The sequence below is a fragment of the Rhamphochromis longiceps genome, linkage group LG23, assembly GCF_057381845.1.
Source record: "Rhamphochromis longiceps isolate RC_006_pf linkage group LG23, R_longiceps_female_GT1.1, whole genome shotgun sequence".
Lineage (NCBI taxonomy): Eukaryota > Metazoa > Chordata > Actinopteri > Cichliformes > Cichlidae > Rhamphochromis > Rhamphochromis longiceps.
In genome coordinates, this window is record NC_140578.1 from 752088 (window position 1) to 776203 (window position 24116).

The 24116-nt window shown below is 47.3% G+C and overlaps 1 protein-coding gene across 3 annotated transcripts in view; it reads right to left on the reverse strand.

Moving 5' to 3' along the window:
• fbn3 (fibrillin 3) overlaps positions 1-24116 on the reverse strand; it is a 64455-nt gene that overhangs the window by 6416 nt on the left and 33923 nt on the right. For all 3 annotated transcript variants that reach the window (XM_085397710.1, XM_085397711.1, XM_085397712.1), the window contains exons 9-59: positions 22932-23057; positions 19937-20089; positions 18314-18532; positions 18069-18212; positions 17774-17893; positions 17547-17672; positions 17346-17468; positions 16452-16727; positions 16285-16338; positions 16079-16204; positions 15557-15682; positions 15340-15459; positions 13977-14114; positions 13799-13849; positions 13568-13693; positions 13258-13485; positions 13058-13183; positions 12835-12963; positions 12590-12715; positions 12348-12473; positions 11517-11639; positions 11315-11440; positions 10936-11061; positions 10551-10673; positions 9677-9799; positions 9470-9595; positions 9267-9389; positions 9054-9176; positions 8745-8906; positions 8591-8659; positions 8383-8508; positions 6650-6775; positions 6403-6552; positions 6250-6321; positions 6034-6159; positions 5540-5665; positions 4896-5021; positions 4448-4564; positions 3940-4068; positions 2948-3067; positions 2732-2854; positions 2486-2638; positions 2330-2395; positions 2115-2240; positions 1812-1931; positions 1600-1722; positions 1279-1410; positions 1068-1193; positions 778-984; positions 448-573; positions 252-374 (exon numbers count right to left, since the gene is read on the reverse strand). In XM_085397710.1, coding sequence (XP_085253836.1) covers positions 252-374; positions 448-573; positions 778-984; positions 1068-1193; positions 1279-1410; positions 1600-1722; positions 1812-1931; positions 2115-2240; positions 2330-2395; positions 2486-2638; positions 2732-2854; positions 2948-3067; positions 3940-4068; positions 4448-4564; positions 4896-5021; positions 5540-5665; positions 6034-6159; positions 6250-6321; positions 6403-6552; positions 6650-6775; positions 8383-8508; positions 8591-8659; positions 8745-8906; positions 9054-9176; positions 9267-9389; positions 9470-9595; positions 9677-9799; positions 10551-10673; positions 10936-11061; positions 11315-11440; positions 11517-11639; positions 12348-12473; positions 12590-12715; positions 12835-12963; positions 13058-13183; positions 13258-13485; positions 13568-13693; positions 13799-13849; positions 13977-14114; positions 15340-15459; positions 15557-15682; positions 16079-16204; positions 16285-16338; positions 16452-16727; positions 17346-17468; positions 17547-17672; positions 17774-17893; positions 18069-18212; positions 18314-18532; positions 19937-20089; positions 22932-23057 — 6630 coding nt within the window. The remainder of the gene's footprint in view (positions 1-251; positions 375-447; positions 574-777; positions 985-1067; positions 1194-1278; positions 1411-1599; positions 1723-1811; positions 1932-2114; positions 2241-2329; positions 2396-2485; positions 2639-2731; positions 2855-2947; positions 3068-3939; positions 4069-4447; positions 4565-4895; positions 5022-5539; positions 5666-6033; positions 6160-6249; positions 6322-6402; positions 6553-6649; positions 6776-8382; positions 8509-8590; positions 8660-8744; positions 8907-9053; positions 9177-9266; positions 9390-9469; positions 9596-9676; positions 9800-10550; positions 10674-10935; positions 11062-11314; positions 11441-11516; positions 11640-12347; positions 12474-12589; positions 12716-12834; positions 12964-13057; positions 13184-13257; positions 13486-13567; positions 13694-13798; positions 13850-13976; positions 14115-15339; positions 15460-15556; positions 15683-16078; positions 16205-16284; positions 16339-16451; positions 16728-17345; positions 17469-17546; positions 17673-17773; positions 17894-18068; positions 18213-18313; positions 18533-19936; positions 20090-22931; positions 23058-24116) is intronic.

Consider the following 24116-nt stretch of genomic DNA (forward strand, 5'->3'; position numbering starts at 1 on the left):
TAAACCAGATTAAAATGTAATCATATAATCATCTGTGTTTATTGTAAATGATGCAGTGCTGTCATTGCTCACCAGGGGGGTACAGACGCCTCAAAGCCATGAAACTAATACTTATAATATGTTTGTTACGTTGAATTCTAACCTTCGACTTTAGTTCAATAAACAGAACTTGGCGACGACAGCAGCTACAAACAGGACCAACAGAAACAGCTTGTGATTCGGACACAGCTACAGAGAGATGCAGTGGGTACCTTTGCAGGTCTTCCCATCAGGCTGCAGGCTGTATCCTCTGGGGCAGGAGCACAGGTAGCTGCCTTCTGTGTTCTTACACAGGAAGTTGCAGGGCTTCGGGGACAGGGCGCACTCGTCCATATCTGACAAAGTAAGACCACAGTGAGAACACAGACATTCTTTATCATGTTCAGGGAAAGCAGAGCGCAGACGTACCGACGCAGGAGGTTGCTGTGAAGTCGGCTTTGTATCCCACGTTGCAGTGACAGCGGAAGGATCCGATGGTGTTGATGCACTGACCGTTACGGCACAGATCCGGCATCACCTGGCACTCGTTGATGTCTGGAAGAGATGAGCGGTTACAGAAGACGGACAGCCACGCCGAGAAACACAACATCAGCCTCGTGCTCTGCTGTGTCAGCGCGCTTTGTGTCCCAACATTAATTCTTCCAGTCTTACAGGTTAGAATTGTAGATAATAATAAATAAATATTATTAAAAGCAGAAAAACAGAAGTAAAATCTTTTCTCATCACTGAGCGTCTCACCTCTGCCATCAGTGGTGTAGCCAGGACCGAGTGGGCACATCTTCTTGTACTGTATGGTGCCAGGCAGCGGGCAAAGCTCGCACTGCGACCCCCAGCCCCGACCTGCGTTGCAGCAGCACTCAGACTTGGTCACGCTGTTCCTGTTGGTTGATGACTGCTGGCACATGGTCTGCAGCACCTCTGTGAAACAGAAGCCCTTTCTGTTGTCTGCAGGGAAAGAAGCAGCACTTTAGTTACCGTTCACCCCAGCGCTGCGTGCTCAGCGGGCTCTTATGCTGCAGCGGTCTCACCGATACACTCGGTCCCAGTGGAGCTCGGCTCAAAGCCGTCGTTGCACTCGCAGCGGTAGCTTCCCACTATGTTGACACAGCGGCCGTTCTTGCAGATGCCGGGCTTGGTGCGGCACTCGTTCAGGTCTGCAGGGGTACAGAGACGAGTGAAGAGCACAATGCTGCATGTGCGAGAACTCCATCTCCCCCCGTGTTGGTCACTGTCACTCACCCATACATCCCTCTCCGTCCGGTCGGCGCTGCATGCCAGGCGGGCAGATGCACATGAAGGTGCCGATGAGGTTCTTGCAGGTCATGCCTTTGGAGTCACAGTCGTCCAGTCCCTCCGAGCACTCGTCCTGGTCTGCTCAGAGGAATGAGAGAGGGGTCATCCAAGGTTAAAGCTGAAGCACTAAAAAACCTGTTACACTGTTTAGAAAACACACGAAACACGATTGTGTTCGTCACACATGAACACGGAGACGCAGGAAGGTGAGCTGTCTGCAAAGTAAAAGCAGCACTTTTAATAAGGAATCTGCGGTGGCGGGCTCACCTCTGCACATGCGCTGGTCGTCTCGCAGCACGTAGCCAGCGGGACACATGCACTCGTAGGAGCCAAACGTGTTCACGCAGCGGAAGGCGCAGAGCAGGGGGTTCTGGGAGCACTCGTTGATGTCTGCAGTGAAGGAGAGAGTTGGTTGGAGCCGTTATTTTATTAACTGTCCTCTGATGAGTCAGTTTGACTCGTGCTGCTGAATGACTGACCTTCACAGGTCATCATGGGTCCTGGTTCAAAGCCCTCCTCGCACGAACACTCGAATCCTCCCACCACATTGGTGCAGGTTCCATTTCCACAGGGGTTTCCTATCGAGCACTCGTCGGTGTCTGCAGAGGCCAGAGAGCAGACAGATGAATTCAAACTGAGCAAAAATTGATGCTGCACCGTGGATTTTCAAAGCATTCATTAGCAGGTTAAACCCCAGAATAAATCAAGGCCGGAAAACGACCCGGACACGGCGTTGATTTTGTGAATTAATGTGAAATAAATGCAAACTCTGCACGTCTCACCGATGCAGTTAACGCCAGTGTAATCCAGGTTGTATCCAAAGGGGCATTCGCAGCGGAAAGAGCCGTCTGTGTTGATGCAGATGCCGTTCTGGCAGATGCCCGGGTTATCCAGACACTCGTTCAAATCTACAGAGAAGGACAGAGCGTTAACCCATCGAAGCCTCTCGCCACTCTTCTTCAAATGAAAGCGCTTCGCTCGGTGTTGCAGCGCTCACCTTCGCGAGCGTCGCCCAGTCCAGGCAGGGCTCCGTGGCCGTAGGGACACAGAGTGTTAAAGGCAGCTGGAGACACATCATAAAAGACGGTTTTAATATTTGAAGCATGCTACTGCGTGTGTTCGAGCAGCTTAATAATGACTCTGTTGCACAAACCGTCGGTTTCTCGTGGGCACAGCTCGCAGGGCAGTCCCCAGCCCTCTCCGGGCATCTTGCTGCAACAGCACTTGGCCTTGGTGGTGTTGAAGGCTTTGGGGACCGAGCACTTGCCTGCCTCGAATTTGGTGAAACAGAAGCTCTCTCTGGTATCTGGCAAAGCAGAAATAAAGAGTCAGCTTTGTTTTCAAAGATCTCCTCCAAGTTTATCAACGTGCCTCGACTGTACTCGACAGCTTCTCTCACCGTAGCAGCGTCGTTTGTTGTCAGAGAGCACGAAGCCCGGCTGGCACGAGCACTGGAAGCTGCCCGGGGTGTTGGTGCAGGTCCCGAACTGGCAGAGGCTGAGATCCACACACTCATCGATATCTTGGAGGTGAGCATAAAAGAGCGTGTGCATGAGCAGACGGCCTGACTGTCTTTGACTCCCTGATGTTTACGCGCACTCTTTGCGTGTCTTACCTATGCACTGGTCATTTTGCACCTCGTAGCCAGGAGGACAGATGCATCTGAAGGATCCGTCCAGGTTCTGACAGGTTCCCGGAGAGCAGGTGCCAGGCAGACTCACACACTCATTGATATCTGTGAAAACCGGACACAGGTGTGTGTCAAACACGCTGCCAGGGACTTTCACCACAGCTTTTCCAAACATACAGTAGCAGTATTAGTATTTCAGATGTTATTTTACAACAATGACCAGAGTCAAAATGATTAGCCTGATGCTATCAGGCCTTTTAGCTGGATAACAGCTCACTCGTCTCCTGAGCGATCAGAGCCCGCTCTTCTTCGGAGAATCTCTCGGGCTCTTCCTCATTTGATGGTCCTCAGACGTGGACCTTGGTCTTCAGTTCATCCCACAGACTTTCAGTTACGTCACACCTTTGTTCAGACCACTCGTTATTCTTCACTTTGGTCATCTGGAAGTAGTTCTTCACCAGGATGCTTTGGACCCTCGTCTGGTTGTAAGACAAAACCTGACCACTGAGGCTTCCCTGCAGCACAGCACTCCCATCCCAACTCAAACATCGTCTCTGTGGTTGAGGAACGTTTGTCTCAACGGACCAAAGGACCTAATCTTTCCTCAGGTTGTCCTCAGCACACTTCAGCCCATCGTGTCGCTTCAGCAAAGTCGACTTTTCTTGGTGGTAGTTATTGTCTCGTAGTTGCTGTGGGGTCTTTAGACACGTCTCTCACTAGTTTCCTTTCCAGAGTCTTTAAAATCTTTTGCTTCCTTATCTTCCAGCCTCGTTCTGACTCTCTTTGGATGTCTTGACGATACTTTTCTTGACACTTGGAAACCCTGTGAGAACTTTTTAGATCCTGCTTTGTGAGCATCAACAAGTCTAAACTGATTTCTTACAGCATGATGCTTTCTCCAGTGACAGCTCGGCACTTTTGTCCTGATCGTACCTCGACCTGGTTTCCTACTCTTGAGGATTTGGCCGATGACTCACCAACACAGTTCTTCCCATCAGGCGTGTTCTCATAACCTTCGTGGCACAGACACTGGAAGGAGCCCAGTCCGTTGATGCACTGTCCATTCCTGCACACTTGGCCCTGGAGAGCGCTGCACTCGTCTATATCTGTGAGGTAAACGGTGCAAAGATTAGGATTCGTCTGAATTTCTTCCGATTTTGGAAAGAATAAACCTATTTTCTCCTCCTAACATGCAGACTCTGTGACAAAGCTGCCTTCAGGAAAAAGTTCAAAGATGTTTAATACAGTTTGACAAATTTCCCCATGAAACCAAAGAACAGTAAGAACACAGGGCGAACATCTAAATCTTACTTCACGTCAGTCCAAATGTCACGGCGCAGCAAAGGGCAGCTTGTTTTTATTGAATTGTCAGGGCGCAGCTTTTAATAATATGACAACTACAGCTTTGTCAAGAAGCCGTTGACCTTTCACACAAAGCCCAAACTGCCGTTGACCTTTGTGGAGGAGAACAGCAGTGATTCGTACCCATGCAGTCGTTGTTGTGAGTGAGCTCAAAGCCGGGGAAGCAGAGACAGTTGTAGGATCCCACGGTGTTTTTACAGGTACCGTTACCGCACGGCTGCCGTTCACACTCGTCGATGTCTGAAACAGACAGAACAACATCAACGTAAAGTGCATTTATATTACGGTGAACCACTCTGTTGATGAACTTAGACCCAGTAGCTTGTTGACGCGGCACGTTAAGCCCAAATGTACACAATTGTATGTTTATTGTAACTCCTGTCCTGATTTAATCTTCCCTCTGACACTGGGCCTCTGTACAACACTGATGAAAAACACTAAAAGTAGCAACTGAAAGTCTAAATGAAATGTTTTTGCACAATAGTTGTTGTTTCCTCCTCTTTAGTTCTTCTCTATTTCCACACTCTGTGTGGTTGGAGCAGATAAAGTGTGCGCTCTGTGGTTTGCTCACCCATGCACATGGTTTGGTCAGCAGTGGCCTTAAAGCCGTTGTGGCAGATGCAGCGGTAACTGCCCTGCGTGTCGATACACTCGCCGTGGCTGCACACGTTGGGGATCTCCTGGCACTCGTTACGGTCTGTGGAGACGGGACAACAGAAAATCAGCTAAACGTAGCACACCGATAAAAAGCTTAGTTATGATCATCATGGACAGATTCCCAAAGTCTAAACTGACATCTTTAACCTCCTAAGACCCGAACTCTTCCACAGCAGCATTTTAAATGTCTCTTTGATATTTGGGCCGATTGGCGCCCGATGAATGTAAAAACAAAGAATTACCAGATTTTTTTTTTTTTACCTTATTTTTGTTTTTAAGAAAAATCTGAGCCACACATGAGGATATTCATTTACAATTTTGATAGAACAGTAGCAGCATAATGTCCTCGTAAGTGGATTTCAGGCCATTGTAGAGCAAAATTGAGTATTTTGGTCTAAATAACCCAAAATGTGATGTCCACATATGTGGACGCAGGTCCTAGGAGGTTAAATACATTTCTTTACATATAGAGAAGCTGAATGAACCTAAACCCATTTCGTGTCTCCCTGGACTCCTTACACGATGGCTCTGTGAGCCTGTCACACAGTGTGGACTCACCCAAACAGGCCCCGCTGGGAGACAGCTTGAAGCCTTGCGAGCACTCGCAGCGGTAGCTGCCAGGAATGTTGATGCAGTTGGCGTTGCGCTGGCACAGGTTGTCCCCGCTGTTACACTCATCGATATCTACGCCAGAGGAAGGAGGAGAGAAACAGTGGGCATCAATCACAGGCTCTGTAACTGTCTGGTCAGAGCACGGCGTCAGCTCGCGGACAGCAGGAAACACAACAGCGCCATTTTGGCTCTGATACAGTACAGACAGCTGCTGACTGGCTGACTGATGGCTCTGGCAGGTACTTCCGCTTAGAGCCACTGTGCTTTTTTACAAGGAGACACCTCTTGTTGGTAAAGGCAGCAATGACTATATTGGTAGAAGTGACTGTAAAAGCAACTATCAGAGTATTAATTCGAGTGTGCACAGAGTCTTCCCCTGTCGCACTGAGGATGGTGTGAGGCCATTTCAGACCAAATGTCACTGAAAGCCTGAGTGCTACCTTCACAGATCAGTAGTATGTTGTTGTAGCTGAAGCCCATCGGACATTCACATCGGAAGCTCCCAATCTGGTTGATGCACACTCCATGGGCGCAGATGCCAGGAATCTCCCTGCACTCGTCAATATCTGCAGAAAATCACCACCGTGGTCTATTTACGAGGCACAGCAGTGAACATGCACGATAGCAGGTGGGGCTCTTGATGTCGTAATACTTACCAATTGGTTTGCCAGTATGGATGTCAATAATGAAGCCAGGAGCCTGGTTACCACACAGCAGCTGGTATTCAGCTGGAGAAAAAGAAATCCAGTGAGAATCAGCGATGGGAAACAGGCTGTAGCTCGTGTTTCGAGGACTTTGTTGGAACTCACTGGTGGCAGGAGTTGGACAGGCTTCACACGGCTTGTTCCAAGCTTTCCCCACGTTGTAGGCACAGCAGCACATCTTCTTGGTCATGTTGAAGGACAGCTCGTTCTCACACGTGTCGTTGAAGTTGCGGTAGCACACGCTCTTTCTCATGTCTGCCATACGAGAAGGAAAGTAGTCATCAGGAAAGGTTTGACACTGTTGGACATGTCATTAAATAAGCAACAGCGAGGACGAATCTGCTCCACCCACCCATGCAGTTGTTTCCTCCATTGACCTGCATGTACTCAGGCGGACACACACAAGTGTAGTTGCCCAGAGTGTTGTAGCAGGTGCCGGGCCCGCAGATCCCAGTGTGAGTCGTGCACTCATCGATATCTGCAAATAAAGCATGAGCAGCGTGTCAAAGACCTGCTGCTGGGCGATCGTTATCAGCTCTGGACATCTGAGTCACGCTTACTTCAGACTGGATGTGACATTTGATTATCGTTACAATTTTACTTTGTTACTTTTTCTCCATAATTTAATCCACAATTAATATCAGCTACTGGCAACAGCATTAGCTAATAAAATGTTCTATTTCATGGACTTATCTACAAAATGTGTCTGATTTTCTCACCACTACTTGTAACATTAATAACAAATTATGTATTAATTACATATTTCATGTAATGGGGGTAAAAGTGAAAACAATGTAACCAGAGGTGGGCAGAGTAGCCAAACAGTGACAGCAGCACTACCTCAACATAGTTTTACTCAAGTAAAAGTACAAAGTAGCCTCCAAGACATTACTCTAGTAAGAGTAAAAAAGTATTTAGTAAAAAAGGCTACTTGAGTACTGAGTAACTGATCATCTGATTTAATGTTTAGTGCAAATGTTGGTATTTTAAAGACTGAAAAGAATAAATCTAAGCAGCAGAAAGACGTTTCCAAATCATTATTAAACTAATATTTAGAGAAGGTAATATAGATGTAATTATATAAATACATGTTCGAACAGAGTGATGGTGTAACTTCATCTCCAACAGGCGGAGCAGACGGAGTAACACTAACAAACTGCAGGTTTGTGTTTCCTGCATTTTTGGTTCAAACGTGTTTATTATTCACTCGAGTAAGAGTCGCGATACTTCATCATAATATTACTCGAGTAAAATTAAAAAGTGTAATGTAGTAAAACTACTCCTAAAGTAATTTTTCCTAAAAGTTACTCAGTAAATGTAACTGAGTAAATGTAATTAGTTACTACCGGCCTCTGTAATTAACATATATTGTACAGGCACAGTGGTGAGACTCATTTTAAGGACGTGAAAAGAAACAGAAACAACACTGACGAGTGGCTGTGTACAGGATTACTGAGTAATTACTGTGTAACTCAACTTACTGTAAGTGTTTGTGCTTGAATGTTGTGTGTGTGTGTGTGTGTGTGTGTGTGTGTGTGTGTGTGTGTGTGTGTGTGTGTGTGTGTGTGTGTGTGTGTGTGTGTGCGTGCGTGCATTTAGGCAGCAAATGAATACAAAATAAACACATTAAAAACATCTTGACTTTACTGTTTATCTGATGAACAAGAAAGGAAGTGACTCAATAAATAAAAACGATGCAGTCGTACAACTGAAAGAACTCTAATAAGAGGAGGACGGTTGTCAGACATCCTCAGCAGGCGACGAAGAAGAAGGACAGGAGGGACGGGACACGCTCCATCATCACATGACCCGGGCTCAGGGGACGACTGCATGTTTACCTCATATGTTTATATCAAGTGTGATTAATACTAATATTTAAAAATAACTGCTAAGGTTTCTCCTCACACCTGTTCACTTATTTCAATTCTTCAACTGCAGTTTCTCATTGGTTTGTTTTCAGAGTAGCTGAGTTTATCTGTGCATGTTTCCTTGGTTACAGCAGACGTACACCCTGGTGTAGCTCTGACAGGAAGTGTCTATAACGAGGGGCAGGATTTTCAGTGTAACTGTGATTTCAGCTCTCACCTTCACAGATGCGAGTCTCTTCATTGAGGTAGTACCCTGGTGGACACTCACACTGGAAACTGCCAAATGTGTTGACACAGTTTCCACCCTGGCAGAGGCCTGGAAGCTCCTGGCACTCGTCAATATCTGGAAAAGAATTCGCTTTGTTACATCCATCAGTGACACCAACGTGTTGTCTTTAAACACAGGACAGAAAACAACGTTTTACCCTCCAGGATGACCGTGATGGGGTTGGGTCTGAACCCTTCTCCTCCCGGACACAGAGTCTTATAGTCGGCTGCAGACGAGACAGAGACACACATGCAGGTTTGCATTTGGAAATAAACACTGTAAATAAATGAAGCGAGTGGGTCTGTGCATACTGGAGTTGAGCAGGGGGCACAGTTCACAGGGGTTTCCCCAGGCGACCCCCTCAGAGCAACAGCAGGAAGCTCGGGTCACACCCACTCCGATCTCTGCGCTGCAGGAGATTCCTCCATCGCCGCGGGCGAGGACATCCAGGAAGCAGTTCCCAACACGGGTGTCTGAAAAAGACACCGAACGGCAGCGAGTCCAAGAATGAAACGAGCAACATTTTGGGCGGCGCACAGATATGTTAAACACATTAAACTTCATTATGCTGTGTGACCCATCCCGGCACAGAACAAACTGCATTTCTCAGTGTGACTCACCCACGCAGCCCACTCCTGTGGGGTTTAGCTCAAAGTCAGGTGGACAGTTGCACAGGTAGCTTCCTGGTGTGTTCACGCAGAGTCCATTGATGCAGTTAACAGGGTCCGCACACTCGTTGATGTCTGCGTTGACATGCAATCAGAAAACTTGTTCATATAAATGGAAAAAGCAGATGAAAGAAACCATTAATGAGCTGAGACAGAAGCACAAACCAGTGCAGTTTCCTCCACTGCGGTCCAGTTCGTAGCCATCGTCACACACGCAGCGGAACATCCCTGGAAGGTTCTGGCACGTTCCAAACACGCAGATGTTCTGGAAGTTACACTCATCGATATCTGTGGGGAGGACACAAGTTTGGGTTTTTGTCTTTTGGACACCACCTGTTTGGAAGGAAAACGAGTAAAGTGAGCAGCACCTTGGCAGGCCTTGCTATCTTCTGTAGGAGTGAAGCCCATCTCACACTCGCAGCGATAGCCTCCCGGGGCGTTCAGACACTGGCCGTTCTCACACAGGTTCACATTGTCTGCACACTCGTCCATGTCTGCGAGAGATATGTTAAAAACTTACTGTGCGCTGGACACGCAGTCGCTGGCTTTAATCGGGACAGCTCCGACAGTCTTACCGGAGCATGAAAAGCCATCTCCGTTGAAGCCCTCTTTGCAGGTGCACCTGTAAGATCCCGGCGTGTTGACGCAGTCTGCGTTGGGATTGCAGTTGTGGTCCTCTGCAGCACATTCGTCTTCATCTGCAGGAGACAGAAGTAGAAAGCTTCACGTCAGCATATTCTGGATTTAACGAGGTAATTGTATTCCTTCTAGGGGTGGGGGAAAAAATCGATACTGTGTAGCATCGTGATATTTTGTTTGCTAATAATGTATCGATGCAGGGACAGCAGAAATCGATATTTTGTTACAAAAAAGTTTTTGTGCTCTGACTTCAGAGCATGTTGATCCTTTTTCTGAGCAACAATCCTGACACTGTCAAATGTGTTTAACTGTTTTTGGCAGCAATAAACATGACAGTTTACTTATTTTAATTTAAGACATGTTTTATTTTAATTACGTTTAAAACTTTTTTATTTAATGTAAAATTATATTTTGTTTTAATTTACTTTCAAATTCTTCAGTTGCTGAAGGGGCTGCATAGTTTTCATATTGCATAGTTCAGAATAGTTATAATTGTACCAGATGGTTTCAGTTAAGTTGGACTAGACTGTAATACAAACCGTTCAGTTTGTCAACAATAAAACTGAGATGAGAGAAAGACTGAGTGTGAGACTTTGATATTAGATAAAATTAATATTGATGAAGTTTACCTTTATGGACAGAATCTGAATATCGCAAAATATTTTAAAAATTTGCAATAATATCGTATCGTGCGTTAAGTATTGTGATAATATCGTATCGTGGGATGTTTGGTGATTCCCACCTCTAATTCCTTCTATGCTCTTTCGAACCTGATGCCTCCACATAAACTACACAGTAATACCCACTCACCCACGCATTTGATGCCATCTCCCACCCAGCCGTCTCGGCAGCGGCATTTGAAGCTTCCGGGAAGGTTGACGCAGGCGGCGTGCATGTCACAGTTATGGGATCCGATTTCACACTCGTCAACATCTGGAAATATTCAGAGTTCAGTTAAGCAAAGAACAGGCAGTTTGTTTTCTAGCCCGGTACGAAGAAGAAGCAGGCAGCACTAATAATGTTGGTTTACTCGGGTGAAATTCTCCTTTATTTAAGGAAAGGACAACTCTGACCAGGTCTTCACTTTGAATGAATAATTTCTGAACTCTGGATCGGGAACTCTTGTATGCATGAACGAGCTGACTCAGAGAGTCCCGACAGAAGCTCAGGCCGCTCAGCTCGGCCTCTGATGTACCTGTGCAGCCCGTCGATCCCTTTTTGACAAAGTATCCCATCTGACAGTGGCAGATGAAGGAGCCTTTGGTGTTCTCACAGTCACCATGGAGACAGATGTTTGGGTTCAGATCGCACTCGTTCACATCTGAGATGGAGAGATGAAGATTATACATGAATGTTCTCACCGTGGAGATTAGAGTGACACAAAATGAGAGTGACAGTGGAAGTCCCACAGATGCTGGGCAGCCACAGAAAGCTCATCTATATTTATAAACACGTCAGAGACTGAATGAATAAATGAAGGCGGCAGACGAAAAAGACACAAAATCACAAAAGAGGGAAACGGATTTACAGATCAAGACGCCAGCGTTGGCTTCACACTCAAATTATAGGCCTACCGATACAGGTCCTCATATCCATGGAGGCCATGAACCCATCGAAACACAAGCAGCGATAGTCTCCAGGGATGTTGCTGCACTGGCCTCCGTCGCAGATGTCTGGAGTCTCCTCACACTCATCGATATCTGACAGCACAGGCAGACCGTTCAGTCTCCACACGCAGCGACGCAGTAACATTTCTCCTTCATGCTGTCTCTTTACCTGCACAGGTCCTGAGGTCAGGCATAAGTGCATATCCCTCGCTGCAGCTGCACTCGTAGCTGCCCTCTGAGTTGGTGCAGTGGGTCTCGCAGCCTCCGTTCATGATGGTGCACTCATCGATATCTGCAATGAGAGGTCGCAGCTATGAATGAAAACACGCATCGTCTGTGTTATTCGGGCGTTTGGGTTTCTAAGTGATTAAAGTTCATGTTCTGTCATAGTTTTATTTTATATTTTCAGTTCTGTTATCTTCTGATGTGGGGCTTTGGTTCCTCCAGTTCTAGTTCTCTTCGTTCCCTTTAGCATTCCCATTCTCTTCCTGCAGTCTCATCTTTGTGGAAGTCCTCCTGTTCAGTCGTGTCTCTCTTCCTGTTTTATTTTGGTAAGTGTGTCGTGAGCTGAGTGTCGCTTCCTGTCTTGTTTGGTTTGTTGTCTGCAGCTGTGTTCCCACCTGTTGCCTCGTTACTCTTTGTATAAACGGTGTCAGTCTCCCTTTGCGCCCCCACTCATGTTTCTGTCCTGCGTGATAATCATTAAAGCTTGTCTCGGTTATTTCTCTGCTGCATCCGCGCCGCAGATGACTGGACCCAAATGGCTGCACAGCCTTAAACAGTCTGGTTCTTTTGTGAACTTTTCTACTCTAGCTGAAGACTCGCAGCACTTCATACAACTTCTTCTTCTCTGGTGTACAGACTGGAGGATCAGCCGGGGAACGACCTCCAACCTCCTGATCAGTAGATGACCTGCTCCGCCTTCTGAGCTCCCATCATCTTTGCTGTTGCTGCTGCCTCGCTTTCACACGCCCTCTAGTATGACTTTAGCTCTACTCACCGACGCAGCCCTGTCGGTCCGGTGTGGCCTGGTAACCGGTGTCACAGGAGCACTGGTAAGTTCCCATCATGTTGACGCACTGGCCATTCTTGCACAAGTTGTCGCTCAGCTGGCACTCATTCACATCTGAACCAACAACAAGGTGCAGAGACTTTAAAATGATACGAAACTGTTTTTGGTTAATTATTAAAGACGTCTTAGGAGGATGAATGAATGCACTGGCAGCGTGACGCATGCCGCACCTTCGCAGGCCGATCCATCTGTGCTGAGTGCGTGTCCAGGAGGACATTCACACTCGTAGCTCCCTTCTGTGTTCAGGCAGGTTCCTCCTTGACAAAGCAGTGGGTTTCTCTCACACTCATCGACGTCTGTGAGGCAAAAGACAGCAGGACACAGAGGAAGTCAAAGGGAAAAGCTAAATATCGGCTGGACTGACGTCACTTTCAGTGTAGCGTCTCAAAACTCTCTGAGCGTGGTTCATCCGTACCCATGCAGTTCTTCATCATCATGAAGCCACTCTCATAGCCCTCAAAGCATTCGCACTCAAAGCTGCCGGGCGTGTTGACGCATGTACCGTGACCGCACAGGTCGGGAGAGATTCGGCACTCGTCGATATCTGAAACACAAACACAGAACGAGTGCTCGCTGCGTGCTCGTTACAGGAGACGGTGACGTTGCGCTTAGCTGCGGCCTGCGCCCGTCGTTCACACCTGTGCAGTTCCTCTCGTCGGAGGTGAGAGCGAATCCGTTGTTGCACCGACACCGGAAGCTGCCGATGGTATTTCTGCAGGTGCCGTAGGTGCACAGACCACGGAAAACCTTACACTCGTTCACATCTGAAAACAAACACAGAGAACGTGAAGCAAAAGAACGTATGGAAGCTGTGCATATTCAGGAAGCGGAGAGTGACCTTTGTAGAAGGGTCTGCCCGTCAGGATGTCTCCTCTGTTGGCAAAGCCATGTCCTCGGGGACAGATGGCTCTGTACTCAGGTGAGCCCTGTGTGGGACACTCCTCACAGTCGACACCCCAGGCAGCACCCACTGAGCAGCAGCACATGTCCAGACGGTATCTCCCAGGCACCGGCTCGCCACACTCATCCTCGTGCCACTTCAGGTAGCACTGCTCACTGCGCATGTCTAGAAAAATTGAAAATGAAAGTCATCTGTCCCAGAACTCTGGAAGAAAGGATGGTGTCTGATTTCACGGCAGTCCTCTTACCCACGCAGGTGCGCCCAGAGCTGTCCAAGGTGAGACCTTCGGCGCACTCGCAGCGGAACGAGCCCTGGGTGTTCACACAGCGGCCATTTTTGCATACTCCGGGGAACACCTCGCACTCGTTAATGTCTGCATTTGGAGAATCAAAACAATATTTTGAAGCAATCCTCAGGCACACGTTACAGGAAGTAATGATTCCAGGTCAGTTCTCAGTTAGACATCAGATGTTCTCACCTTCACAGACGAGGCCCTTCATGCGAGCAAATCCCCGGGAACAAGCGGTGTCTGAGAACCACGAGAAATCAAGATGTGATGTAAAGTATTTCTATGAAGCAATAGTTTGGTTTATATTTGATTTAATAAACTGCCACACGTATGTAGCTGTAATTAACACATCTACGAGTCTACGGACCGATCTCGCAGGGTTCACACGGGCTGCCCCACGCAGCTCCCAGCGTGGAGCAGCACTCAGACTTTAGCGTGGCTCCGTTGATGTTGACTTCACAGCGGTTGTCCTGAATCGTAAGCCAGCAGGTACTCTTCATGCTATCTGTAGAGCCAAAGAACAACAGCGTGAGGAAAGTATCGCTGTCGCAGTGACAGCTTTGCTCTAAAAGCACACGGAGTCGCGGTCTTTGAGATTTAGGAGACAGATTCATATTCTAGTTTCAGTTGGGCTTTTAGTATTTTGTAGCACATCTGACTTGGTTACTCCCAGTTCCTGTTCCCTTTGGTGTCCAGCCTGCTCCCAGTCTGTCGTGTCCTGACTGTCCCATGTTGGTAATAGTTTTAATAATGTGAGCACCATGAGTGGGAGACGCCCTACGATGAGTTGAAAGATGAACTTGTTCTTTATTCCTGTATCACTTTGTGTGTCACCACGCCCTCCCCTCCCTGCACTCTCTGCTTTTGTGTCCCAGTATTTTTATTGGCCCCGTATGAAAAAAGTCTGCTCGTGTCTCGGTTGTTTCCTGTTTTATTTTGATAGTCTCCTGCTTCGTGTGCTTTATGTTTTGTTTCGCTTTCCTTGTCTCAAAATGAGGGAACAGGTCACAGCTGCGTTCCCTCATTTTCCTCCGTGTGTTCATGTCTGCGTCTCCCTCTCTGTGAGTCTGTCGTCGTGTTTGCCTCTAAAGTTCTTTCGTTTGGATTTCCAGTTACGTTCATGTGTTGTGTTGTTTTGTTGTGAGGCGTCTGCAGCAAAGCTGCTCGGAGTTTTACTCTGAGTCTGTCGAGCCGTTTGGGCCTTTTCCTTCCTGCCTCACAGCTGAATAATAAAACCTTTTCCTCCTCCATCCTCCACAGGACGGGCTCTCAGCATAGCCAGTTGGACTCAGCCAGAGGAACCAGAGACGAGCACAACCGGCTCATGTGCTGTGCATGAGCATTCATTCAATGACTCATTCACCCTTCCAGCTGTAGTGATGGCATGTAGCTTCTTCAGAGAGATTTCCAAAATAAAACCTCTTAAAAATCGTCGTTTTAAATCTGTGGCAGATTTCTCTGAGGTAAAGAATCAAGGCCAGGCATGCAAGTGTTTATCTGAAAAGTCTTTTTGTGTGTTGCTGTGTCTGTGAGACCATCTGAGGATGATAATCCTCCTGGGTCGCTCCTGAAAACCTCAGCGTTTGTTTACAAAAGTGGAGAGCAGACGTGGACTAAAATCACTCGAAGGAAAAGAAATTATTGGTGTAATTGTCTCACACAAGCTGTGTCTTGGACCCCGCAGCGCTTCCTTAATTTGCACTGACCATTGAGGAGGAGCAGGATCTTACCCACGCAGATGGTGTTGGTGGAGTCCAGCTTGCTGCCGTGGGTGCACTCGCAGTGGAAAGACCCAGCCACGTTACGACATGCGCCATTGATGCACGGGCTGGACTCACACTCATTGATGTCTGGAACACAGGCGAGCACACAGCTGAGGTCAGAGCTGGTTCATCATCATTGTTTGACACACACACATTGTTATCGTGTGTGTGTGTGTGCGCTCACCTTCACAGGTCTCTGACTCCGGCTTGAAAACAAACCCTTTAGGACAGAAGCATGTGTAGGAGCCAGGAGTGTTTCTGCACTGGCCGTTGTCACAGAGCAGACGGTTCACCAGACACTCGTTGATGTCTGCCAGAAAGAGGAAACAGAGTGCTGTTTGGTCACTGCGTCCAAACAGGAGTAATGCAAAGAAACAAACATGCAAACCATCAGAACCTGTAATGTTTACCCTCTGACATGTACCAGCTGAGCTAACGTTAGCTGCTCTAGCTCTGTAGGCCTGTCAGTATCGTACAGAACTGAACAACAGCTTATATGAGTCCAACACATTCATGTTTGTGCAGTGATTTAAGCTGTTCACTTGTTTCTTTTTTGACATTTTCATGTATCTAACAGCTGAAACTGCAAAAGTAGAAACGTTGTGGTCAAAAATGAGTTTCTATACGCTGCTACTCCACGTGGCTCGCACCGAAAGCACAGCTAACTTTGAAAAGCACAGTTACGAACCACTTCAGACCGACTCACCGACACAGTTCTTGCCACTGGTGTCAGACTCGTAGCCAGCGTTGCAGATGCAACGGTAGCTTCCCCTGAGGTTCTCGCAAATGCCGTTCTGGCAGATGTCCGGGTCCAAGGCGCACTCGTTGATATCTGGGAAACATCATATTTTATTCAGATGATGCTGAAGATTTTTTAACGACACTGTGGTTACTTTCAAACTTCCTGCTCACCCCTGCCATCAGCTGTGATGCCAATGCCACTGCTGCACACGGCCTGGAACTCAGCTGGGCAGAAAGGATGTGATGAAAATTAGATTTGTGCGAGCTGAATGTTCGGCTTCGTTATCATTTTCAGACCATAACTGCTAATCAAGTGTAAGATGAACCAAAGAGGGTACCTGAGTTTCTGGCAGGGCAAGGTTGGCAAGGCTCCCCAAAGCCATGTTCCGGATTGGCACAGCAGCACTCCGACTTGGTCACTGCACCTGGGAACGGGCGCGAGCACGTGCCCATCTTGATAGCGCCGTAGCAGGTGGTCCGCATGTGTGTGTCCACACACACTCGACCATCCACATCGACAGCCAGGCCCGGTGGGCACTCGCAGCGGAAGGAGCCCTCGGAGTTGATGCAGCGGCCGTTCATGCAAATGCCAGGTGTCTGACACTCATCGATATCTGACAGAGAGACGGTGCCAATGCATCACATCGGGTCACGCTCGGTTTGTCATACAAGACTATAACAACCAGAATTACAACCGGTTTCCTCCAGAATGATTTATTGTTTGCATTACTCTCTCACAGCTGCTTCAAATGTTCTTTTCGTGCATGCAGAGTTATTTTGTTCTATTTCGTTTTATTCAAAGTAGCCTGCTGTATGCAGCGATGAAAAAAGAATAGTGTTGGTTTAGTTTGATGTTTGCAGAGTCTGCAGGTACATGAAGACAGAACAAGGTCACTCAGAGTTTAGATGATCTGGTTTAGCCGTGTGTGTTTTGGCCGTGCGAGCGCTCTGTACTATGGTACGATCGTCATGGGAATGGCGGCTCCTCTTGAATGTTGAAGGCAAAATCTCTCGACAGAGATTCGGAAATTCATCAATCTTTCTTTTTCTGGGCTCTGCATAAAAGCATTTTGGGGGAAGCCTCAAATACTCTGACTACTGAAGCAAAACTTCAAAAGGTCAACGGAGAATCTGCAGAATTTCAAACAACACCAAATCTGTCATCGCCGTTTTGAAGCAGAACGTCTTCGGCTGACTGTTAGTCTGCGTTTGTACTTAATAAATCGACATACCGGTGCAGTAGCGCCCGCTGGGTGCAAGTGCAAAGCCAGGCTTGCAGATGCACTTAAAGCTGCCGTCCTCGTTGATGCACATGCCGTTCAGACACATGTTGGTGGTGGCACATTCGTCGTGATCTAGAGCGGACCGAGAGGAAACGTTCATAGAGCTGCCGGCTTATGTGAGCTTCAGCCGTCTCTGGATTTGCTCCTTACCAATGCAGTTCTTTCCATCAGGGGTGAGCTCAAAGCCAGCATTACAGATGCACTGAAAGCTTCCTTCAGTGTTGACGCAGCGGCCATTGCGACACATCACTCCATTCACAATACACTCATCGATATCTTAAAAAGAAGAAAGACGGCTCCTTAAATGCTCTCTGAAAGTAAAAAACTTGAAAGGAAAACACAGATTTTATGATGTGACTTTGTTTTCACAGACATACCAATGCAGGCCTGTTTTGTGGGGGTTCCCTGATACCCCTCGTGGCACTTGCAGTGGTATGATCCATCTGTGTTGACACAGTCTCCATTGACACATGGATTACTCACACATTCATCCACGTCTGGAGCGGGAAAATAAGAGCACATAAAAGGTCAGAATAAACACGAACACCACGCTTCACATTTCAGACCCACGTTTGAATCAAGTTCCTTAGACTGGCAGAAGATGGCAGTGCAGTGCATGCAGTTAACTGCGGCGCTGCATGTACCCTCCACAACATGCAGCGTGTTTCTTACCAATGCACTCCCCACGAACATCCTGTTTGTAGCCCATGTTGCACTCGCAGCGGTAGCTTGTCGGCGTTGGGATGCACCGTCCGTTCAGACACAGGTTGGTAAAGTGTTTGCACACGTCCACCGTTTCATTCACAGTAACGGTGCCTGAGGAGACAAAACGGGCCCGTGAAGCAGACAGCACAGACACAAAGTCTGTCATCTAAATCTCCTTTAAAAGAATCATTCAGATGCACAGAGGGACAGACTTATGTGCTGGACGGTTCCCCCGTTGTTCCCAAACGTTCCTCCTCCGTTGTTCCCAAACGTTCCTCCTCCGTTGTTCCCAAACGTTCCTCCTCCGTTGCCGATCCCTCCGTTACCGTTGCCATTGGGGAACTTGAATCCATAGGGGTAGTGTCCATTGTGGTGTTGAGAGAAACCGTGTACTTGAGGAACGCCCACAATACACAGACGCCTGAACTCATCTGCCAGAGAAAGCAGAGCACAGATCAGAAGATCCCAACAACTGTTTGATTCAGAGAGCCAAGAAAAACCATTTACGTGGATTATTACAGCGATGTGGACTGAGAGGCCTCGACCGCTTAAAGCTGCAGCGTGGATCCACCTGAAATATCCGCTTCCTTCAGCTGCAGTGAGGCCATCGAGTAGAACCTGACTGAGTAATATGATGAAAACGACATGCACATAATAGACATGCAGCTATGTATGCACACGTGCTTTTTAGCAGGTAACATGGACGAATGTTAACCTCTTAGTTTGGGAAGTCCCGATAAATCAAAGCACACGAGCCGAAGTTTAACGGGGGAAGAGAGCGAGCACTCTGCAACAGAGTCTGGGTCACATGGTCTCACGCAGCTTGAGCAGGGGGATGATGGGTAATTATGTCCACATAAGTCCTTTCCATGCTTCTTTGTTTGCTCTTTGTTCATGACATCATGCTCATCAGTGGATGATGCCCTTACCTTTATGTCAGAGCTGCAACACAAACTCAGCCTCACGCTTACAGCGTCGTTTAGTTTGACTGTGCTGAAGGTGCTGGAGGGTTTTTCCTTATTTTAATCTCATATGTATCTCACAGAATGAGCCAACATGTATTTTTTATTATCAGCTTCTCCTAAAAACTCTCTAAGAAGCGTTGCCAACATGGTGTAGCTGAAGTACAGACGGGAGGCAGAGCCTCCAGCTTCCAGACCACAGCTCCCAGTTTGGGTTTGGGAGAAGGACGCCCTCTCTACCTTTATGATGAGGCTTTTTTAAAGCTTACAGTCAGAGCTGGAGCAGTCATGCTGCAACAGGCAGCTGCTGGGGGATTCCCATGATGCACTGGGTGTTTCTTTATCAGTCACCTTTGTGTTTACGCAGCTCTCTGCATTTAATCAGTAGTTATTATTATTGTCTGGATCGCTTCCACAGCGTGTCTGTTGTCCTGTCCCCTCACACCCAACCAGTCACAGCGATTCTGTTTCAATTCAACTTTATTTACACAGCACCAAATCACATCAACAGTCGCCTCAAGGCACTTTCTATTGTAAAGTAGAGCCTACAATAATACATACAGAGAAAAACCCAACAATCATATGAGCAAGCGCTTTGGCGACAGTGGGGAGGAAGAAACCTCTGGCAGGACCAGGCTCAGGAAGGGGCGGGGCCATCTGAGAGAAGGAAGACCTCCCTGGGCCAGGGTCTCTTCCTGTTTAAAGGGAGGTTTTCCTTCCCACCCTTGACAAGTGCTTGTTTGTAGCGGGTCATTTGATTGTGGAGTTTTCGCTCCATTATTGTAAAACCTTTTCCTCACAACACGAAGCACCTCGAGGTGACCTTGTTGTGTCGGTGCTATATGAATACAAATGAGCTAAACATATACTCACCAGAGCCTCTGACGGGGCACATCTCAGGGATCTGCCCTAAAGCCCAGCATCGTCCCGTCTCACAGCAGCACTGCATCTTGGTGTACTGACCAGTCAGATCTGCAGCACAGCGACCGTTTGCCAGAGCAGAGAAACAGGTTCCCGCACGCTGATCTGAAGAAAGAGAAGAATATCAGGTTGCTGAAAATACAGCAACAACTTAAAGACTTCATGCAAACAGGACAGCAAAACAAAGCTTTGTCGCAGGCCGCTGAGTTACGATTTAAAACATTCAAATCAACACAAGTTTAGGTCAGAAGGCTGTGCTGCCCTCTGTGTGGTGCCTGGGAGGAAGTTTCTTTATAGGTTAGCAGTGGGAAAGGTTGCCTGGGCTTTCAACTAACAGCAGGCATCTGAAGGGCCTCCAAAAGAGAGGTCTTATTTGTTACAGTCGGCCAGGTCGGGGTCAATGGGGCAGGATGTGGGGCGGGGCTTCAATGAGCGTATGTAAGGAGGTGACTGAGGGGGAAGCAAAAACCAAAAGACAGAAAAAATCAAGGCAAAGTGGCATTTTTATCTTTTTATAAACTGCAAGACAAACGTGAAGGAGATGTTTAAGAAAAGGAAAAACTAGGGAGCAGGGTGGGGGTCAGGGGCTGAGGGAGGAGTGCAAGTCGATTAACTCACTAATGAGCCAGCAGTCTGGAATTAATCAGTTCCATGTGGCGCAGTTCTTGCCAATTAGAAAGAACATGCGGTGCTGTGCTGCGAGACACATATACAGTGCAGCACGCAGGCTCATGTTTGCAGGCAGCACTGAGGTATACCTTCCACACATGCAAGTACACAGTGCACGCAACCAACTCCACAAACTATAAGATCCAGACGGTACGACGCAGCTTTAGGCACGGTGGAGGAGAAAGGGAGCGGGGAGGGAGGTGCTGATGAGGATGGTGATGACTTCGATTGGATCCAGATGTTGGTTTGCTCACTAGTGTTGCTCCAGTGCACGAGCATATGCTTTCATTTGGTGAGGTGTTTTTACAGACTGACTGACTGGACAGGTCTTCTTTTCTTTTTCTCTTCCAAACTTTCACTGTGTGACGGAGCATTAGGCTCTGATTACTGTCAGCGGCCCCAACAGGTCCCAGCGGTCCACTTCATCACAGCACAGCGCATCCAACAGAGACGAGAACAAACATGCTGCTTCTAAAACACGAGAGCAAACAAACAGTATGCTCTGTAAAAATGATTCACTCCTGTGAATTTACTCTAACCACAAAAACCAAAGAGATCATGTATGGAGCTGAGAGCCCAGCAGTCACATGTTGAGGAAACAAGCTCAGATTGTGTTTTGTTTTTAAGCCCAGTTTTGTGGGCTTTTTGATTGGTTGGGATAAGTTTACTGATCTCCTCTTGGTTTCCTCTCAATCGAGCCTTTCCAAGGATGTACAGGAGCAAGACCAACATCAAACCGCAACCACAGAAGTAAGGCTCAGGATGTGGATGTCAGAGGGATGTAATGGGGAAAATGGAGGAGGATGGGAGTGTGAGAGTACTCCAGTTTGGGTTTTTTTAAAAAGGAGACAGAATAAGAGAACTGTTCCACTTACAGATAAAATGAGCTCCAGAGTAAATCACTGAGCTGCTAGCTGAGGGAACGAGCTGTGGTGCGAGCCATGCTTCAGGCAGAAGAAGGACGGTGTGAGAGAGACGGGAATAAAGTGAGAGAATAAGGTCTTTAGGGGAAAGGAGAATAACGGGGCTGAAAGTGATAAAGGGAGAAAAATGGCCTCGTGTAAAGACAAACAGATGGAGAAGGACTGAATTCGGTGACCGGAGCACTGAGTCAGTGTAATACAAACATACCACAGACACGTGCACGACCCCTTTTTCATGTACGACGCTGACCAATCGATCTAAAGAAACCACATTTCTCTTTGAGAGATGGAGGTCGTCAGCACACGTATCGATTAGCAAGGTTTGAAGTCGTGCAGGGACGTACATTTCACTTCTCAGGCCTGACTTTAGAGGTCACAGCTTTTGTCTGAATCTCTTCGCTCTTTGTTTCTTTCACCGCGTGCTCGATGCTCAACAATCCCCTACATGACTGCGAGCTCTCTACCTGTGACATCTCCCGCGCTCTGTGTACGCGCCGTACGGATGCACACATCTGCACATCTGCGCGAGGCTCTTCTTGACATTTTCACACAAAGCTCCACTTTTTCCAAAACAAAGTCAGCGAGCCAAATACCTTCCACGGATGATGGATGACATATGTGAAACTAGGAAATAACTTAAATATAGGAATGTTAAGTTTAAGAAAGCACGATGGAAGCAAAGAGGCTGCTTTTCCCTCTGATGTCGTCCGTTTTGGAGCAAAATGACATATTAATGCTGAAGCTCCATATGGGGGGAGGATTGTAGGGGAGTCCATATGGGAACGCAGCAGAAAACGTGTATATATTAACTTTGTACTCGCTCATACTTTTTATTTAATCATGAAAGTGCCCCTGTTTGCAGTTTTGTCACATCATCACACACTGATTCCTAAAATGACGTTGCATACAGAGGCCACTTTCACAAGTAAATCATATTACGAGGCTCATAAGTCTTATAAGAATAAAATATCAACTGTCCCTTTGCATGTTTGCTAATCCTCGTCCATACGGTCTCCGTTAATACTCCAGAGTCTGACTCGACATGTCAGTTTGTTACGGACTGTGTGTGAGTCACTGTGTGTGAATGAGTCACAATGTTAGAGCATTAATCTGCTCTAACATTAGAGCAGATTAATGCTGTCAAGGACAAATAATGTGTGTAAGTTTGTTTTCCCGCACATGGCGACCACAGGTCTGCCGCTCGATTCACCAGAACTCCACTCACAGGAAGCGGCGAAGGAGGGAGGGAGGGAGGGAGGTTACCAGCCAGATGTGGAGCTCTTAGCGAGCCAGGGGGCGAGGAAGTGCACAACTGTAAGAGAAAGAAACGTCGAAACTGTTTATGTGTGACTCACCCACACATCTGGAGCCATCTGTGCTGGAGATGTAGCCTCGTGGGCAGGTGCAGACGTAGCTACCGGCGGTGTTGGTGCATTCTCCTCCGTCGCACACACCGGGAACGGTGCTGCATTCGTCGATGTCTGAAAGAGGCCGTTACATCATAAATACCTCCGTTCATCTGATCGTGGAGCACATCTGCTGATGTTCAAATGTTCAGTTCTTTGTTAGGATGCAGTAGCACGCTGCAGTAAAAGTTTATTACACTGGAGCAAGAGTTTCTCCCTCGGGGGAAACCAAATAGATCTGCAGCCTGACAAAGTGGAATTACTTCACTTCTGGTTTGTTCTGTTCTGGCTAAAACTCGAGCTCATCAGCCAAACGTGTAAATAGCAGGAACAATCACGCAGTAAACCACACGGCTCGGAGAAGGAAAGCACATCCGGCTGACCAATGCATCAAGGTAACATCAAAACAACCAATCAGATTACAAAATATCAAACAAACAGAAGAAACTAAGAACAACAATCACAGGCTGGGAACGGGACATGTGCAGACTAACACAGAACCTTTTCATGCACGTCTCCCTCGCTCTTACATTTGGTGTCTTGGCCGTGGTTAAGCAGAAAAAGCTGAAAATGAAGCCCTGTTGGTGGACAGCCTGCACTGCCAGCCGAGCCTCCAGCGTGGCTGCCAGTAAGTGTATGAAATAAGCAAAGAGAATAAATTCATGCACAGTTAATGTTTCCGTTAAAATGAGTCCTGTTGTGCAATGAAAAAAAGAAATAAACAGTACGGGGTAAATGTAGTAACCACAGTTGCTTTCAGTCTAGAAATTACGACTCGACTTGAGGCTAAATTCAGAACAGGATAAAAGCCAAACGCAGCACGGCGGGACTCAGACTTATGCTGGTCTGAGAGCATCGAGGTACGACAGCGTCGAGCTCAAGTTGTATTATCCTGTGAGAGAGGTCCTTGTTGCTCCATGATGAGGGAACCCAAAGTTTTATGGTGTGTTACGCTTATTTATCCATATATGTAATTACTGTATAATTACAGCATCGGTGCAGCTCGTGCAGTAACACACAAGCGAGTGTGCTGAATGCGATCAGCTAGAAAAGTGAAAAGCGTGGTGTAAGTGTTTGTCTTTGCAGGAGTGAAGAGTGTGTAACTTAAATCCACGCGTCCTTTGTCTCTATGTG